We start from the raw sequence: 20,714 nt of genomic DNA on the forward strand, positions 1-20,714 counted from the left end.
TGGAGCAAGCACTGTTGTTCCCTCTCGAAACCCTGCCCCACAAACAGTGTCACAACACAGCAATGTGGTTGCCCTGCCCAAGTGAACACCTAAGGCTCTGCCCCTCATACATAACAGGCTCATCAAGACAAAAAAATGGCCCAAATGAAAGAAGAGATCAAAGCTACAGAAAAAAATACAATTAAGCGATGAAGAGATAGCCAACCTATCAGATGCACAGTTCAAAACACTGGTCATCAGGATGCTCATGAAATTGGTTGAATTTGGTCACAAATTAGATGAAAAAATGAAGGCTATGCTAAGTGAAATAAAGGAAAATGTACAGGGAACCAATAGTGATGAGAAAGAAACCGGGACTCAAATCAATGGTGTGGACCAGAAGGAGGAAAGAAACATCAAAAGAAAAAAAAAAAAGAATGAAGAAACAAGAATTCAAAACAGTAAAGAGAGGCTTAGGAACCTCTAGGACATTTTTAAATGTTCCAACATCTGAATAATAGGGGTACCAGAAGGAGAAGAGGAAGAGGAGCAAGTGGTAAAGTTATTTGAACAAATAATGAAGGAGGACTTCCCCAATCTGGCAAAGGAAATAGACTTCCAGGAAGCTCCGAGAGTCCCAAAGAAGGTGGACCCAAGGAGGAACACATCAAGGCACATCATAATTATATTATTCAAGTAATGTAATTACTTGGTTAAAATTGAGATGAGAATCTTAGAAGCAGCAAGAGAAAAGAGACAGTTACCTACAAAGGAGTTCCCGTCAGACTGTCAGCTGATTTCTCAAAAGAGACCTTACAGGCAAGAAGGGGCTGGAAAGAAGTATTCCAAGTCATGAAAGGCAAGGACCTACATCCAAGATTGCTCTATCCAGCAAAGCTTTCATTTAGAATGGAAGGGCAGATAAAGTGCTTCCCAGATAAGGTCAAGTTTAAGGAGTTCATCATCACCAAGCCCTTATTATGTGAAATGTTAAAGGGACTTATCTAAGAAAAAGAAGATAAAAAATATGAACAGTAAGATGACAGCAAACTCACAATCATTAACAACCACACCTAAAGCAAAAACAAAAGCAAACTAAGCAAACAACTAGAATAGGAACAGAAACACAGAAATGGAGATCACATGGAGGGTTATCACCAGGGAGTGGGAGGAGGAGAGAGGGGGAAAAGGTACAGAGAATAAGTAGCATAAATGGTGGGTAGAAAATAGACAGGGGGAAGTTAAGAATAGTATAGGAAATGTAGAAGTGAAAGAACTTATATGTACGAACCATGGACGTGAGCTGAAGGGGGGAATGTGGGTGGGAGCAGGTGTGCAAGGTGGAGGGGAGTGAAGGGGGAAAATGGGACAACTGTAATAGCATAATCAATAAAATATATTTAAATAAATAAATAAATTAATTAATTAAAATTACATTCCATCCTCTGAAACTCTCTACCCCCTTTCCTACTTTACCTTGTTATAATTACTATTGAATATTTATTTATTCACTTGTTGATTGCCTGACTTCTCCCACTAAAATAAAAGCTTCACAAGGATGGGAATTTTTCACTAACATAGCTCCAGATCTTAGATAAAGCCAGGAATACAGGAACACCCAATAAAAATCTGTTGAATACATGGAATGACTGACTTACTGAATGAATGAATGAGTGAATGAACTAGTGAGTGAGAGGAAAAACAAATGAAAAAAGCTGGCTAACCTTTCACAGAAAAGAAAACAAGTAACGAGACTACATATATGGCAGAGAAGGTGGTAAAGAAGAGATGTGAATATACCATCTTTAGATGCTTGAATGGTTGTGTTTATAAATAAGGAAGAGATTTGTTCCAGAAGAGACCAACGAAAGGGATTAAAACCAACCTACAAAGTAGCAAAAAGGCATATTTAGGCTCAGTTAGGAGAAAAGAACTTTCTAGCATCAGAAGACATTTCGCAAAGAGATCAGCTCCCTTGGTAAGTGGTGAAGAGCCCGGGCACAACTTACAGAGGGTTCCTGCAGTGGCTGGCTGCTTGAACCATGCGACTCCTGACATCCTTTCTAGGTTATCAGAGTCTATGGATGCAAAATCATAAGCTAACTGTCTCAGTGTTCTTCCCAGCTCATTGTCATTATCAGTATAAAAAGAGACTAAAAAATTCAGTGAGCATAGCTAATGAATAGCTGGAGATGCCTATCTTCCAAGGGTTTCCAAAATATTTCTCCATCCTATCTATCTTTCCTTCACCGCCAGGGGAATTCCTAGCTTTCTTCTTTATTATTGAACATTTCCATGTCCCTGCCCCCATGTGTTCACATTCTCCTTCACACTAAAACAGGGTTCTCTATCCCCACTTTCAGCCTGGCAGAACCGAACCTCAGGTCTCCTTCCTCTAGAATGACCTTGGCCGGACGTAAGGCATAGTGATCTCTCCTCCTCTGAGCTTTACTTGCTCTTTCTATAAAATCAAAATGTGTACTTTATTATACACTATGTGCAACACTATGTAATGCATCTGTGTGTCTGCATCAAACTATTATTTGCTGATTTATTCATGTATGTGCCTGGCTTCTCTAACTATAGAATTCTCTGAAAGCTCCCTGTGTACAGCATTAATGCCTCATGTACTATATCAATTTAGTACAGTGCTTGGCACAGCAATGGTTTCAAACAAGCCCCTACCAATTGACTGCCTAATCAATTAGCAAAATGGAAAGATCTAGCCATCATGCTCAAGCTTTGTCTATTGGAAACTACTTTCCTAAAAAGCATTTTTCCTTCCTTTACAGATCAATTGCAAAGTTAAAATTCAAACACTGCTGATTTCACAAACAGGAATAGCTGGTAAGTATTGGGCTTTACGAATAATGAATGTGCACATCAAAAACAAAGTTGCAGATGTTTGTAAAAGTATACATGTGCAACTTCCATGAGCAGAGATGGCTAAAAACCCTCCAATCTAGCCCAAGCAATGAGTACAAGCTAACCCTCGGCTGAACCAGCCTTGACTGTGTCCAGCAAAGTTGCATGGTTCCAAATCACAAGAATATCTCGAGAGTATAGTCTAGCTTGGCTGATTGCAAAGGAAATTCATTTTTACTTTTGGCAAAGCTCTCTTGTTTGCTGACCCTTCAGACCTTTGCAGCATCTATAAACAAAGGCAGCAAAGTTTGCTTCATTGAAAGATAACCCTATCACTATACCTGTCTGTAGTTGATACCACAGTAAGGAATGGAAACAGGAGCAAGCTTTTTACCTTCCTTCCAGAGATTCTAATCCAGCTTTCTTTACAGAAGGCCAGTACTGAAAATAAATACAGCCAGTCTATGCTAATCAATTATATTTATAAGTATCTTAAAGGTCTGATTAGACCTTTTTAGAAGAAAGATCAAAAGAGAAAATGTTCAAATCACTTACAGCATAAGGTAATAAACTATAATTCTTTATAACATGAAATACATACTTGGCACATGGCATTATTTTTCTAGAATAATAACGTTTACTCTAATTTGGGGCTTCCAATCTGCCAGAGACTGTTCCAAGTACTTTAGATATAGTAATAGCTATTCAGTCTTCAGAAGGGTCCAGAGTTGTAGCTAAAATTGTCATCTCCATTCTATACATGAGGGAACTGAGATACGGAGAATTTAAATAAGCTTCCTAAGGCCATGTGGAGAGTTTGGAGGCACACAGATGGCTATGCATTAGTTCCTGGAACCAGGAAGAAGCAGATCTAATATTTGAGCTGGAACAGTCTGGCTCCAGAATTGATGTTCTTAACCACTATACCATATAACCTCTAAGCAATTTGTAGGCTCTGATTGAGAGGCATGTGTAATGGTGGGAAGGACATATGTTTCACATTCACATAATCCTGTTCTAAATCTCAGTTCTGCAAAGCACTAGCTGTGTGGCCTTGGACAAATTATTTAACATCTCTGAACATTGTGTTTTTTAACCCCATTGTGAGGATTTAGTAAATGTGTTGTATTTGTAATAGTCTGTCTAATTCACTGAGCATAGTATATAGCATATGATAGTCAATAATTTATCATTATTATTCAAAGATTAGCCCCAAATGTAATATCTTATAATATCTGCATAATCCTCTATTAGTTCACCGTAAATTATTGAATGAGCTTTAAATAAAGGGAAGTACATCTGGCCACAGTTCTTCGGGAAAAGACAACATTGGAGCTATATGCATCCCAATGAACACCACTTCAACATCAATAATAGTCTTATCAGAATTATTCCAAAATTCTGATACTTAACCTGTCAATCAAAAGGGTTAAATCCAAGGTAAAAACTGAACTCCATTTCATATAATTGATAAATTCATTTCATAATAGCTGAGTAAAAATTTTAACTCATTGAACTTTCAGTTGTATCATCAGTAAAATGCATGACAATGCTGAGCAAAATTTTATTGGCTTGAAAGTTATGCATGTCTTTTCAAACATCAGCTATAAATATTGATCTTACCTTCATTCTCTCAAGAAGTCAATAGCCATGTTTGAATTTCTTACTTGTTTTTCCCTCTTGTAACAACTTCACATCTATTGAAGATCAATTTCCAAAGAGGAACCCCAGGGAGTTACTAATCTACTAAATACAACTACGTAAAAGAGAGCACAATCCTTAAAGTGGAAATAATACCTGGCTTTGTGTAGCAAGTATTACCAAGCTGGGCAGGAGAAAATACTCAGCCTTGAGGATTAACGAATAAGACACCCACTGGTCATTGCCTGCACACCCACAGCCCCATTCCCTGGCCTAATGTGATCCTTCTGTAAAGAGCCCCTTCCACCATCCAAATTAGGATCTTTACTCTCCAAATTTTAAACTCCTTTTATGTCGCTATATACCACAAAGATCTAGTTTGTCCAGCTTCCAGAAGCTCTTCCTCAAATAGCATGGCTATACTCATGACTGTGCCAAAACAGGGCTCCGAGGCTTCTTATTTGGAGGCCCACTCAGTTTAGGACAAGTCCTCAGTCGTGTGGCAGGAAGGAGGAGGAGACCCGGATTTAAACCTTTGTTCTCTTTCACCTTTCAGCAGCCTCCATTTCTTTATCTTATTTAGAGGATTATGGGGTTTGTATATCTAAAACACAGATACAATATACAGCTGACACTCAATAAATGCTACATGCTACTGAGAATGTTTTACTTTTTTATTTTATAAGCAATGTTGTATGCTGAGATATTTTGATCCAGAGCTGTTTCAACCTATCCTTTGGTAAAGGGAACTATATCAAATAGAATTACTGCATCTCAGATTTTCAAGTAAGTAACAGGAATAAACTGGTACCTTTGATAGCTTCCCAGACTATGGCGGAAGAGACCCATTATGTCTCACTAGATTCCCGGGGCATGATTAAGAGAAGGGTGGGAATCACAAAGCACCTCAAATTTAAACTTTGGATTCTCTGTTCAAAGGAGACTACATACAGTCTCAGACATACACAGTCAGGATTAAAAGAAGACATTTATCACATAGTCTTAAATTTGTATTTTGTTTCATAGGACTATACTTCCTACAGTGCACCATGAATTGGTATTTTTCATAAATCCTCCAATTAGCATGTGAATAGGTCAATTACACTGCATTATACTTCTGGTGTTAAAAGCATTATTTTAAAAATGCAAACAATGATATTACAGGGGAATCTAATAATCCTATTTTGGTGAGTCTTCATCTGTCACTAGATTGGAAAATACTCACATCCTCAAAAACACTAGATTGGGATCCTTATAAACTGGTTTAAGCCTCTCTTTACCTTGAAATGGTTCTGCTACAGTGGAAAGAAATCCACTGATTATCTAGTGTACTATCATATAAAGTTTTTCTAAGATAGTAAATCCATACTTAATAGAAACTATGACAGGAATTTGCCTTTACTGATTTTGTACTAAGTAAGCACTCTATCAAGCACTTTACAAGCACTGCCTCATTGAACCTCTCAACAATCCTATGTGATAGGTATTATTATTTGCTTCATTTATCCCTGAGAACACAGAAGCTTAGAGAAGCTAAATCATGGCCTGAGCAGGTGGCATAGTCAGTCAGGGCCTGAACCTCTTGGGCTTCGAGGCCCACGAACTCCCAGCACATGCCAGTGTGTGAAGTCCTAGACCCACGCCCCAGACTGCCTTCGCTGGCTTTTTTGTTTGTTTTTATTCTGACTATTTACTATTCCAAATTAAGTTTATGCTTTTAAATACATGACTCGGAAGCCAACTTTTTGTTCCATGAGGTTATTTTTTGAGTGTCATTAACACTAACTAGCTCTTTACTTCTCCTTTAAGATACGGATGTCTTTTCTTCTTATTACCCTGGCAGAGCGCAGCTCCACAATTCTCTGCCCAGTTAACAGCGAATACAGCCTCCTTGTTATTTATCTACTTTTCTCTCTCAAGCTCCTTCCCAAGTGTCTTCCCAGTCTGATCCCCGCTGCCTCAGGCAGGTCCCTCCAGGACGGCCCTGCCCCACACTCCCCACCCCCTCCCGAGCTTCTAGGTCTGGGTGTGCTGGAACCTCCAGGCAACTGCGTCCCCACTTATCCTGACTACTGTGGTTTCAAGGGGCCTCTCTTGAATGCAGACAGCCAGTCAGCCAAGTTGAAATTTATACCAGAAATCTATTACCTAATTTTTAAACAAAATGACATGAAATCAGACTTGAAGATATCAAAAACATGTCTAGTTTTTGATTTAAGCAAGAAAATCCACATTGTTACTGTTTCCACCACAGAATAATTTACTGCAACAGGAGTTCTGGATCTCATGCCAAAAATGAGGTCCTCTAACCAATGTCAAGGCCAATTATCTTGTGGTAGATCCCACAACAAAAGCAGACTATTGTGATTAGAGTCAGAAGCACCACCCAGAGAAGTTGGAAAGCTTCTGGGGATTTCTTAAGTTTGGTTTTTATTTTTTCTTCCTTGTGTGTCTGTTTAAATAAACTACCAGAAACTGTGTGTGGGCACTGAACATCTCAGATTAGTCTGGGCGACAAGGACAGGGGTGATCCACTGGGAGCGACCTGCCGCGGGTTTGGATTCCAGCAGGAGCCGAGCTGCAAGGCTGTGTGCCTGCGGCCCTTAGAAGAGGACCTCCTCCTCCCTTCCCCAATCTCCTTCCCCAACCAGCTGTCCATAGCCATCCTGAGGTTACCTCCTGGGGAGGGAAGGCCCAGGCGGCCCAATTCAGGAGCACTTACCCCACGGTAAAGAACTGCCTCATCTCCTGTCTCCGAGACCTCATCAGTTGTTTATACTCCCCGATCCGGAGCTTTTTGCCATCAACAATGCACGTGCGTTTCGGTCGAGGTTTGTATTTATAGTTCGGGTACTTCTCTAAGTGGATTTTGCTTAGCCGGGCCTGCTCTTCATAATAAGGTTGCTTCTCTTGGTTGGACATGGATTTCCAGCGAGACCCTAGACATAAAAATAGCCTTCAGTCCCCAAGTGGGGAAGGCGACAAACATATTCTTGGCAAACAGCTTGGTTTACCTCCACTGCTCCACTCACCTGGGCTCTGAATGGCTCCTATCACCACATACCACTGAGCCTCAGAACTAGTCTTTTAGGCTACAGAACAAAGACTGATTTTGCATGTGATGCCTTTATTTCTCTCAATAATTTAAAGTCTGGTGTTACAGTCAGTGTATTGTTTTAAAACATGTCTTTATTGCTTAAAGATCCTCTCTAGCAGCAAAGTCTCCCCCCACCCCCATCTGCCTAACCCTCTGAAGAGGGTTAAGAGCCTAACCTTCACAAGCATACTTTCAGTGGGACAGGAGTCTTGGGAAAAGCTTTCTTGGTCCAGAAATTCAAACCTTTCTCTCATTACAAGTATCTTTAGCAAAGCTATCCTTTGATAAGATGTCAGCAGATGTGATACCCTTCCATGTATGAAGAAATCCCACTGTGCACACTGCCTCCCCTGGCCGAGGGTGATTAAAAAGCCTAAACTGTACTTAAGAAGTTATCGTTTTAGAACCGGAAGGTACAGTTGGAATTATATATACCATTTTCAAGTACTATAAACGTTCATTCAAAGCTATACCAATAAAAGTACAAAAATTTTTAATATGGTTTATACAGGAAGAAGGAAAAGTATTCACTCCTCTAATATTGTTTATAAAGAATTATCTAAACACTTGACAGAGAAGGGATGTGTTTTTTTACATGTATCAAATTGCATTTTTGTGTCTCGCTGGTGAATAAAGCGGTAACAGCTGTGCTGACTGGACGTTAGCTATTCTTCGGTGGAGATTTTTCATACATAAACAAATGGAAAAGTTGTACAAATATTCTTCATAGCCAGCAACATCCTGGTCTGCGCTAATAGCACATCCATCCCTGTTCGCTCCTGATTGTGCAAAAGTTGTACGGAATGGCGATGCAGATAGGCCGCTCAGTGTTCTACAGGCTTCCAGCAGCTTCCAGCCCCAGCTAACAGAGGACTCTTGGTGCTCTTGTGCTTGGAAGTTTACATTTTAATGAATACACTTACTATATTCTTAATAATTTTTTCACAGAATGCACACCAATAATATAAATTCCCCGCAGCTGCCAAAATGGGAACAGAGAAGTTCTGTGCCCAGATGGGAGCTTACTCATACTGCTACTAAAATGGAAAAAAAAAAGTTAAAGTCAGATATCAAGCTTTAAGACCAGAGAAACACTGGTTTTCTTTTGAATGTCTATTAATTAGAAAAAAATTTAATATATACATTGGGAACATTTTGGTTTGAAAGGTATTTAAATTAAAGGAATAATACCCCTATGCATATCTCTCCAAGACTCTAAAAATAAACTTAATTGTAATGACATTTACTATCCATCGTGAAATTCAAAAGTCAAAATGGAAAAAAAGGGGGAATTTGTATTTTAACATTTCACCACTATTTCATCTATGTATGTTTTAAATTTTCTTAGAGGTCACTGCCTGAAAATGTCTCGGAATCAAGTTAAATTATTTATACAGTGACAAACATGTGTATTTGTGTATGTCCAGATCACTGATACTTGCTCAGGTTAAATATTTATTGCTTTTGAACAAAACATTTAAAAAGTGAAAACCACAGTTTAAGTCTCTAATGTTTTTCAGCTTCTTTAACGGCTCCCTTTGAGATTCTGTCACATCGTGACAGCTTAAACAGAACAGTGCCTTCTGTGTTTTTTCTTTTTAAAGAGGAAACATGTTGACCGTAATGCTGCATGTTGAATAAAATATGTTCAATATGTTGAGCGCAATAATTCCAAACTGTATCATCTGCACTAGGCAAGCTTTGCACTAATAGAACAAGGCTTGAGTTTAATCCTGAGAATCGGGAGAATCGCTCTGGCAATTCACCGAGAAATGGGCCTCTGCCCTGTGGTCTAATGCGCTCAACCTGCTGCTAGGAAATCTGAACTAGTCACTTCTTATTAAAGTAAATGCAGTTTTATTTTACGAGTTTTGAAGTTATCATTGGAGGCACTGTTCTACACTCCAGGAACCTGACACTAGTTAGAGGCTCACCTCTAAGTCCTCGACGAGCCCTTTCAGAGGGACACGGGACAGCGAGGATACTGAAGCAGAACACTGTGGGCTCTGTGTTTCTGCGGTTTCACAGCAGCTTATGAGTTAAAGAGACTGAATAAGAAAAGGAGATCGCGCTTGTCTCCAGGATCGCTGTGTGGCAGTGACCTCCCAGATTGGCCAAATTCAGAGTATTAATGCGCACTGTAAATAGTTTTGTCCCTACAAGAAATTTTTAGTCAGTCCTGCCCTGGCACCTTGTGGGTGTAATGATTCCCAAACCCGAGTGGCACACTCTGGGGTAGCGGATGTAGCAGTGATGACAAAGTCCCTTGTGGCAGCTTGAAGGGCTGTATCTAACTTCTGCAGATCACAGTCACCCTTAGCTGTTAAATTTGCTCTTGATTTTCACTCCTGGGACACTCATGGGGTAAGAGATCAGCCTCAGCGGCTACACTCACCTAAAATTTTGCTAATGTTGGAGTTATGCATATCGGGGAAGGCCTGAAGGATTTTCCTCCTCTCATCCTTCGCCCAAACCATGAATGCATTCATTGGTCGCTTGATGTGTGGCTCGCTGCTGGCCCGGCCGCGAGCATCCCTGTAGACTCGTGCTTCAGCCACAGTGGCACCTCCTGTTGGCCAACAATAATACTGCTGTAGTTTAGCTGCAGAGCCATTCATTGCTTTACTTCCTGTAATGTCAGGGCAGGAAGAACAAGATGGGTGCAAAGCATTATTATCTGGATCGTGTAGCACAGCTTACCGCCTGGCTCAGCTGCTTTCCTTAGGCCCTTCTCTTCTTTTTAAGTGACATCTTGGAAGCAGAAGACAGTTTCAGATGACAGTTCTACAGGCCCTTCTGACACAGGCCTCAAAGACACACTGGGCAGAATTAATGCTGCACATTTTTATACCCCTAGAACATTTTAAAAAACAACCCACGCAGGCGATAATGAAGCAGTAACTGGCATCACTTTGTGCGAAGCTATCCTGCTGTCATTCCTCCCCTTAAGAGCAGAGTCCTATTTGCCAAAAATTGCAGCCACTCTAAACTGTCTCTTTCCCTCAAATAGAACTCTCTTTCACAGGACTGCACCTTGGCCAGTGCCCTTCTCAATGCCTGAGAGGAAACCCCTTCTCCTACCTCTTCATGCTAAATCCCACTTATCTTTCAAGGCCTATTCAAAGGTGGTGTGTTTCATGAATTAATTAATTCAATAAACATATTAATTGAGCAATTACTATGAGTTAAGCTTTATGCCAGGTGCTAGGGATAGGAAGGTGAATAAAACAGGCCCTGCATAGCTCACAGTTCAGAGGGGAGACAGACCCCACAAGACAAAGATCCCAATGTGTGGGGTAAGTGGTTGCAATATTGAAGTAAGCAGGATTCCAAGAAGGCACAAGACAGGAGAGTCAGCTAGTGCTGCCTAGGAGAGGTCATGGCTAAGCTGAGCCTGGAGAATGAATAAGAATTAGCCTGTGAATTGGGGGAGAGCAGGTAAGACTGATGGGAAGGCTGGAGCAACAGCGTTTGCACCGGGGTTCCCCAAGCTGCAGTCCTTCCTTCCTCTTACACTATATGCTCCAAAGTCCTTACTTGTTTATGTGATTATCTATCTCTAACTTTTCCTCCATCCCCAGGAATTCTTACATAACAGACACTAAATAAATACTTACGTAAAAGATTGTTTGGTCTTCAACTCATATGCCAAAGTAGTAGACTATCAGGCATGTGTTTCAAGGGTCCTGATACCTCTTTCTGCTGTTTACAGGTAGTTCTTTAACATGCCCCTACAAAACTATGTCTAAATTCCTGATATTGTTTTCTGGTTTCCAAAAAGGTGACTAGTGACACACTGGATTGAAAGCTCGTTGAGGATACAGCAGGAACCAGCTCTTATTCACTGCTGTTTTCTTAGGTTGCAGTAAAGCACGTGGCAGGTAGAGTTTCAATTAGTAAGATATGTTACATTAAGGAATGATTGAACAAATCCACTGAAAGAGTGAACATAGCTCTTGCATGATTTGACGTACCAGCATGACACATGGATGTACGCTTTCCAATGTTGCAATCACCCGTGTCTCCCTGAGATTGGGAACGACTCTCCAGAAACCTAACATTGGACTGACAAGAAGCCAGGGCTTCTAAGGCGGAAAGCAGAAAACCTATTTCCAAAAGCTTAGAAGCAAAATCTACATTAAAACCAACACTACTACTTTTGGAAAAAGTAAATCCTTTCAGCTCGGTGGGGTGATTATACAGGAACAATATGACCCTAACAATCTCTGGCCCTTCTATTCTATTTCCAGATACCTTGATTATGTAGAAATTTGTTTGTGTCAGAGCTAGGAATAAATTAGAACATTAACGTGCACTATTATTTGGCAAATATGGGCATCATTTGTTTCAAACAAAAGACAGGATGATAAACGGTCCGAAGTGGACAGCATTGTTAATTCTTTTCTAAACACGAAGGGGAGCAGAGAGGCCACTTTTCGAGGACCGTGAGAAAATAACCTATTTTATAAACAGGCCTTCTCTTAGGACTACCAGACAGAACTATGCCTCACATGAAAAGTCTCAGACCCCGAGATGCATAACTAATATGCTACCTTTTTGCCACCATACCCACAGTACATTAATTTCATTTAAAATGCACTGACCATACAGGATAAATTGATTTCACTTTATATGGGTTTGACAGCCATGTTTATTGTGCAGTGAAATGTAGTGTAGCTTCCAGCTGACAATATCCATCAACACAGGGCAATATGCTGACTGCGGGGCCAGATGAAGGCATACATTACTCTGGAAGTGAAACACTCATTCAGACATGACAGTGTCTTCTCCTGAGGATCACCACGGTAATTTATGATGCCCTTGGTGCCATTACTTTACAGCTGACATGGACTCGGCAATTTATATACTTGCATGCATACACATAAAAGAAGACGGGCTTGTGGAGAATGCCATATGCAAAACTGTTTCCATATTATTCCAAGTTAGCTACTGTGCCACAGGTGATTAACATTTGAGATTGGCTCTTACTGTTCTAAGTTTCTCTCTACCTCTAGCAAAGCCAAATAGTCAGTTTCCATTTACGTATTCATTGAAAAGTATATATTTTCATTGTAAATAAGATGTTTTAATCTCCTACAGTCTAACGGAGATCATGGTAGATTTTTAGATTCTGGTTTTAGTAGACATTCAATTCCGTACTAATTGATTCCCCCAGATGTGTCCACATAGCCCCACCTCTTTCCCTCTCAGTCCCTCCCACCGTCTTAGCATAGCCTTTCCACTCTCTTCCTACTGAACTTTCCCTTTTTCCAAGGGAGAGGGTTCAGGTTCTGCCCCACCAACTGCCCTCCATGACCTGGCCTCTTTCTCTCACGGTGCATCCTGTCTTCCTGAGGCTGACTCTGAACCCACTGCATAGCAGGATTCAGGCACAGTATGTGGTACAAAAATACAAATTAAGAAAAGGAAAATAGAAAATGTTCCAGGCCATTCGTGCACACATCTCTTTTTCCTTGCCTCCTTTCTCTGCCAAGGAGAGTTAGTTGAGAAAAGAATAGGGACATCCTAAGCAAAACTAGGAAGGTGCTGTCAGCAAACCAACATTTGGAAACAAGAGACTTACCCAGGGAGACCAAAGCTTAGAACCATTTTTAAGCTGGACATGATATCAGATCAGAGTCGGAATTTTCAGACAGTATTGAGGCCACAAAATCAAAAGAATATTTAGAAAGTGTCCTTTAGTTTTCCCAAGTTTTGCTTTATGAAACAAAATGGTTAGGGAATTATTATTGCAACAGTAGAAATACATATAACTGGCTTTGTGTATTTAAATTAAGAAATTTAAAAATGAATCCCAAGCTGGTATGCCTCACTGATTGAGCACAAGCCTATGAACCAAAGAGTCACTGGTTCAATTCCCTGTCAGGGCACATGCCTGGGTTGCAGGCTATATGTCCCCGGAGGGGGGTGTGCGAGAGGCAACCACACATTGATGTTTCTCTCCCTCCCTTTCTCTCTTCCTTCTCTTTTGTCTAAATATTAAGTAAATAAAAATTTAAAAATAATAATATTTAAAAAAGAAATTAAAGAATGGAGATTATATATTATGAAAGGCTTTTTAAACAGATAAGAAAAATTCTATAGAATACTGTAAAATTGTTTTCAGAAGGTATGTTATTATTCTGAATATTTGAAGCCTAAAAACCACTTTCTGTCCTAATTAACTTTATTTTCTTAAAGTACTTATTATTTATTTATAGAGAGAGGGGAAGAGAGGAAGAAAGAGAGGGGGAGAAACATCAGTGTGTGGTTGCCTCTTGGGCACCCCCTATTGGGGACCTGGGCCAAACCCAGGCATTTGCCCTGACTGGGAATCAAACTGACAACCTTTTGTTTGCAGGCTGGCACTCAGTCCACTGAGCCACACCAACCATGGCTGTTCTAATTAATTTTAAAATCTACGTATCAAGTGTGGCTTCGTTCTGCTTCATTCATTTTCAAAAATAACATCAAGTTTTTTTTTCTTTTTTAAAAGCCACTTTATCCTAAAATAGCCAATGCTCTGTGTCAGAATCCAGAGCTGTCCTAGAGAATGTCTCACAATTCTATGAGGCAGCTTCTTTTACTTTTAATAGCAGGGGATTCAACTGTGAGTTCACTGTTCACGACATGTCCTCTCATGGAAGGCAGTTGGAGGAAGCCTAGAACCAGAGCTATGTACCTGAAGACAACTGCCTTCCAGCGGACCTGAGAGTCTAATTACCAACAAAAGCATTCTTAAATGGCAGTTGCTGAGAGCTCAGGAGGTCAACAGAACCACATTAGGCACACTGGTCGCCTGTGCTCCAAGAACTCCTGCTCTCTCCAACTTCACCAAGGGGGCTTGGATTGATTAATTCATTTGTCATCTCCCAGATCACAGTTTGTGTAAAGGCAAACTTTCAGTTGGATAAAGGCAGATAAACCATGGGGAGAAAATAGAAATTGCAAAGGCAAAGACCTTCTTAGGAATCTGTGCTTTAAATGATTTAAAGGGAAGAAAGTTGAGTTTTTCCAGGTGGGTCCAGTTTAACCATCACAGACGATGGCAGTGGTCCTAAACTAATTCTAGAGAGGCCCCCTTCCTGGGTCAATTCCAAGAGTTATGTGAGTGAATGAGGAAGTGTTTGGTGTGTGTTTTCGTATACATTCTCACCAAAGAGATTACTGGCTAATTCTAGAATGTGCCTAGTAATCATTTATCTATGCATTAATTCAGCAAGCACTGCTGAGACATTTTAGGTATACCCAGCACTGTGATCGACTGTACAGAGAATAGTAACACATAGGCCTTGTTTTTAGGGAATTTGGTCCAGTGAGGGAAAGAGGCACATAGAGAAAATCGCAGAACAGTATAAGTACTAACAAAGGTAATTTTAAAATACTATGCCAGAAGTGAAGTTCTTAATGTTATTGGAATGGACGGAGATGACTATGAGGAAGGCTTCAAAGAGGAAGTGGTGCCTGGACTCAAAGGAAGAGGAAGAGTTTACCAGCAGGTGTGAGTGTGAAAGCGTTCCAGGCTGGAGAGTCAGTAGGAACAAAAGCACAACATTACAGCAAAAGCGTAATAGGTTTTAGGGAATAAACAGAAGCTGGTTTTGGCTTGAACTTAACAGAAAAAAATAGAAGAAATTAGAAAAGTAAGTAGGGGCCAGGTTCCTAAATACCCTTGAATGCCAAGCCAAGAATTCTTTCAGGTAATTAAGCATGGTAGTGACATGAACAAATATGTCCTAGAAGAAGTTAAAATGGAAACTTAACGGGGAATTACTAGTGAATAGTCTCAGTGATTACTAGTGAATTGATAATAAAGAATAGAAAAAAATAAAATGAATAAATATGTCCTCACAAACCCACTAAAACTTACATTCTGTCAGCCACTATGTGATATATACAAAATGTTGGCACAAAAAAATTCTCTTCTGGGCTCTAGTTCTAGTCATGGTAGTATAGTTTACATCAGATGAACCCTCAAGCAGATAAAAATAACAAACTGGAAAAATATGAAAGTGCCATTTGAAGTCACTTGAGATCTACCATAATTAAGAAGAAACTGGAGAGGATTCAATCCTAGAAGGAAAGAAACGTTGCTGAGTGAGATCCCTGTTCTCATAGCTTTTCCATGAAGACACTCCCCAGTGAGCCTAGTATCTTCACAGCATCTTCTGACACATTAAATCCAATTAAGGCCAACTTTCTGCTTGCATTCTAGCTATTCTACAAATTCAGCAGGATCAGCAAGTACTTCAACCATCTTCTAGCACAAAAGTTAATGTTCTTAATAGAGGAAAATAATAGAAACCAAAGTTTCTACAATTTATAACTCACAATGTACAATACATAATAAAAAATTACTAGTTGTTCAAACAACCAGGAAAATGTGACCCAGAAACAAACAAACAAACAAAAAGTCAACACAGTGACTCCACTGCTGGGATTGTACCCTAAAAACCCTGAAACACCAATCGAAAAGAAGCTATACACCCCAATGTTCATAGCAGCGTTATTTATAACAGCAAAGTACTTGAAACAGCCTACATGCCCATCAGTAAATGAGGGATCAAAAACTGTGGTACATTTACACAATAAAATATTACGCAGCAGAAACAAAGAAGGAGCTCCTACCCTCGAGACAACATGGATAGAACTGGAGGGTATTATGCTAATGAAATAAGCCAGGCATCAAAAGGCAAATACCTATAAGCAGAACCTAATGAACAAATAAGCAAAATGGAACCAGAGGCATGGAAACAAGGAACACTGACCGGGACCAGAGGGGAGGGGGTAGGAGGAGAGGGATAAGGGAGGAAAGAAGGGGAAGGGCCTAGTTAAAGAACACGTATGAATGACCCAGGGACACAACAGGGTGGGGACTGACAGCGGGGACAGGGGAGATCAACAGGGGAAAACTGGAACAACTGTAATAGAATAGAACAAATAGAACAAAAAATGTCAACAGAAAGAGAAAATGAGAAGACTCAGACTGTGTAATGAGTAGACAAGAGCTTTAAAGTAACTATTATAAATATGTTCAAGGACATAAATGAAAACATTGCCATAATGAATGTATAGAAAGGGGAAAGCTCAGCATAAAAATAAAAGAAAAAAAAAGGAAATTCTAGAACTGAAAAGTATATTTGATATGAATATTCACTGAATAGCCTTCACAGAGGTTTGGAGTGCAGATAAAGGATCATTGAACTTGAAAGTACATCAAATAGTCCCCAAAACATTAAGGAAAAAAGCTGAAAAAGTAAACAGAGACTCAACAATATGTAGAACAATATTAAGTATCCCGAAATATACGTAACTAAAGTTGCAGAAACAGAGAAGAGAAAGAATCATACCTAAAAATATTTGAAGCATTGGATGAAAATTACCTGAATTGGGTGATACAGATAATATAATTGTTTATATAGAAAAGCCTAAGTAATCTAAAAAATATGTACTAGTTTTAAAGTGAATTTACTGATATTGCTGCATACAATAGAAATACAAAAATCAATTATATTTTTATACACTAACATCAAAAAATTCAAAAATATTTTAAAGTTTATTTATAATTGCATCAAAAAATGAAATACTTAGGAATACATTTAACCAAAAAATTGTGCAAGATCTATGTGCTAAACACAATACAACATTTTGAGTTGACTCAAAGCCCTGTGTAAATGCAGGAAGTGCAGCATGAGCTCAGGAGACTTAATATTGTTAAGACGTCAGTTCTTTCCATTTTTATTTGTAGATTCAACTCAATTTCATCAGAAGTTCTCAAAAGACTTCTTTAATAAATTAACAAGTTGATTTTAAAATTTATGTAAAAAATAAAGGGGTTAAGAACAGCCATGACAAACAAGTGGAGTTTAAGGATTCTAACTACCTACCTTATTTCAAGACTTATAGTAAAAAAAGTATGACATTTTAAAAGCCAGAATAAAGTATAAACAAGCAGATCAGTGAAACAAAATAGAGAGTTCAGAATTAAACCCTCACATATGTGGTCAACTTCTAGTAAAGACTTACCATATTAAAGTGGAAAATGATAGTCTTTTCAAAAATAGTGCTAAAGAAGGTGGGTAAATATGTGGAAACGGTGAGCCCCTATCTCTTATCACATACTACACTCAACATTTAACTGGAGAGGAATCGTAGCAAAACTGAAAGTAACAACTATGACACTCCTCAAGGATTACATAGAAGAATATTTTAGTGACCTTTGAATAAGAAAACATTCTTAGATATGACATATAAAGCACTAAATAGACAAGAAAAGTGACAAATGAAGTTTTATCAAAATTAAGACCCTGCTCATCAGAAGTCATTGTTAAAGAAACAAAATGTCACAGCACAGACTGGAAAAATTATTCACAATGCACACATCTAACAAGACCTTGTATCAAGAATACATAAAGATCTTCACAAAAACAAAAAAATATAAACAATCTAATTTAAAACTGGGTAAAAGACTTGAACAAACATTTCACGGAAGAAGATATAGTGGGGACCAACGAGCACATGGAACAGAAGTGCATGTCATTAGTACTCAGGAAAATGAAATATAAAACAACAATGCTACATCATTCCCCACTCGCTGAGATAGTTCAGGTCACTGAATGCTGGCAGGGATGCAGGGCAGCCAGAACTCCTATATTGATGGTAGAGGCGTAAACTGGCATACCCATCATGGAAAACAGTTTGGCAGTTTATTATAAAGAAAAATACACTCAGCAATTCTGCTCCTAGATACTCACTGAAAACAAATGAAAACTTTTTTTCAGAAATAGATTTATATAAGAATATCAGTTTTATTCATAAGATAGAAAATAACCAAAGAATAAACAAATTATAATAGTTAATAGAGATACTACTATTCAAAATAAAACTGCTTTATCTCTTACTTGTTTTTTTAAAGATGTAATAAAAGAATAAAAATAAAACAGAAAACCAACCAAACAAAGTGACCTTTTGGGGAACGTTCTTTTCTTTGTGGACTCGAGTATGTGGCATTTTCAGGACTTTGTCAACTCAAAAAGATCTCAACTCAAAAAGATCTTTTTGGAAAAACCAAAAAGAATTATTTTTTAATTCTTTTTAGGGAAAAATGGCTTATGAGTATTAAAAAAAAGAAACATGAATATAAACCATTGGGCTGCTTGACAATCACAGTATTTTAGACTACTTCAGCTTATCAACAGAATACGTGATTTTTCTCCCGAGGGATTTTTGGAAAAGAGTTATATACATTTGATAGGCCCTTATTTGGGTTAATAGAGAATAAATGATAATGCATGCATCAGAAACAAAAATGTGGAAGATGAAAGAATTTTAGAAAGGGGCATAAACAATTAGGAAGGAAGAGTATACTAATATTATGCAGGTCGTATTTTTTCACCAGGTTTATCCTACCAAATCTATCTTAATATTGTAGAGGTCTAATTCCCTATATTGCAAGCATGGCTGACAGGTGCCCATCTATGAATATGGAAGTTCTGCAAACTTCGCATTCCTGCCCATGTCAGAATATGAATTTACTTTCATTATAAGAAGGCTGCTTGGAATTCAAATTTGATTTCTTCTTGTTAAAAAACCAAAACCAAACCAAACAAAACAACTCATCTGGCTATCTTAGTGACTTACTTCACAGAAAAATACATTTCATATCTGAGCAAGAGGCTTAATCATTAGGGGAATGATGTGTTCATCTTCTGAGAAGAAGAGATGCCAGGGGTGAAGAGCATGGTTTGTTCTCTGTGCCTTTTATAAAAGATTAGCTGGATAAGTTAGCACAGAACGATCTACTGAAAGACGTCATGAGTTAAAGAAGGCAAGTGCAAAATATGGGTGACATAGCCATTCTGGTCTAGAAGTTGGTGAAAGAATAAAAATCAGTGGTACAGAAACAAAAATCAATTACCTATGGTACTTTGATTAAGGTGTTCATTCTTCATGTGTCCAATGTAGAGGAAAGCCATGGGCAAATTTTCACTGCCCTGTTTTTACCTTAAGATTTTTAATTTCACTAAAAACAAATATCCTCCTTACCTCAATTATTGAACTTATCTATACCAAGTAATCTAGTGAATAAACTAGAGAGGAAGGAAGGAAGGAAGGAAGGAAAGAAGGAAGGAAGGAAGGAAGGAAGGAAGGAAGGAAGGAAGGAAGGAAGGAAGGAAGGGAGGGAGGGAGGGAGGGAGGGAGGGAGGGAGGAGAAAAGAGAAAAGAAAAGAAAAATTTCCATTGGGCACCTTGGAAGCACATGTCACTAGTCAGAGTACCAAAGTAATTCTTCAAAGAGCAGTTCACCTTTTTGACTATAGTAGACCCGATACCAGTTTACAGGATAGGAACATGAGGTGTGCTAAGTGATTTTGTGTTACACGCCACTGAGTCGACTGTGACTCCCGGCAACCCTATGCAGTGTCCTGTTCTTAACGGCCCTGCTCAGCTCCCCCAGACTCATGTCTGGGGCTGCTTTACAGAGTCAGTCCTCTTTCCCTGCTGCTTTCTGTTTTTCCCCGCATTGTCATCTTTTCCAAAGAACCCTGCCCAAAGTAGAACTGCTTCAGTTTTATCATATTTTACATATAATAATATTTACAAAGTGCTTTCAGTAAATACATTATCTTTTTAATCCTCTTTATAACCCACTGAAATAGGTAGGAGGGTAGATATATTTGTCCTATTTTATAAATGAAGAGACCAAGGCTCAGAGAGTTGTGTCCCCTTTCTCGGAAATCACCGAGAATTGCCAATTGAAGAAGCGGAGCCAGATCTAGGGCATAGGTCTACCTTTCAGTCCAGTGCATTTCTCCTACACCAAAGCTTCCCCAGTCCTATTCAGTGATCTGAAATACCTCTGGCTTTCAAAGCCCATTGCTCCTTGGAACATTGCTCTCACCCTGTAAGAATATTTCTCGGCACAGCTAAGCACAGTAGAGGAGCCCATTACTACTTATGAAATTCATGTCACTATCTAACTGGTCATAGAAATACTGCCCCACCCAAGATGCAGGAACATGCAGAGAAAGCACTAACAACTGAAGTTACAGCAGGGATTAAAATTATGCTAAATGACTGCATTCCGTGGTTGCAGGATTATGAGCAAGTGTTATTGTGGAGAAGGCTTCTA

The 20,714-nt window shown here is 39.0% G+C and overlaps 1 protein-coding gene across 20 annotated transcripts in view; it reads right to left on the reverse strand.

Annotated features, from left to right (window-relative positions):
- SOX6 (SRY-box transcription factor 6) overlaps positions 1-20,714 on the reverse strand; it is a 625,241-nt gene that overhangs the window by 12,600 nt on the left and 591,927 nt on the right. For 16 of the 20 annotated variants that reach the window (XR_008392936.1, XM_037150551.2, XM_053672994.1 and 13 more), the window contains 2 exons: positions 9,978-10,211; positions 7,208-7,424 (listed from right to left, as the gene is read on the reverse strand). Coding sequence is in view for 19 of the 20 variants with exons in the window: in XM_037150551.2 (XP_037006446.1) it covers positions 7,208-7,424; positions 9,978-10,211 (451 nt within the window). In the remaining variant the exon portion in view is untranslated. The remainder of the gene's footprint in view (positions 1-7,207; positions 7,425-9,977; positions 10,212-20,714) is intronic. The other 4 variants (XM_053672989.1, XM_053672990.1, XM_053673000.1 and 1 more) reach the window with 1 other exon arrangement.

This window comes from Artibeus jamaicensis, unplaced genomic scaffold, assembly GCF_021234435.1.
Source record: "Artibeus jamaicensis isolate MK-2021 breed Jamaican fruit bat unplaced genomic scaffold, CSHL_Jam_final contig_797, whole genome shotgun sequence".
Classification (NCBI taxonomy): Eukaryota; Metazoa; Chordata; class Mammalia; order Chiroptera; family Phyllostomidae; genus Artibeus; species Artibeus jamaicensis.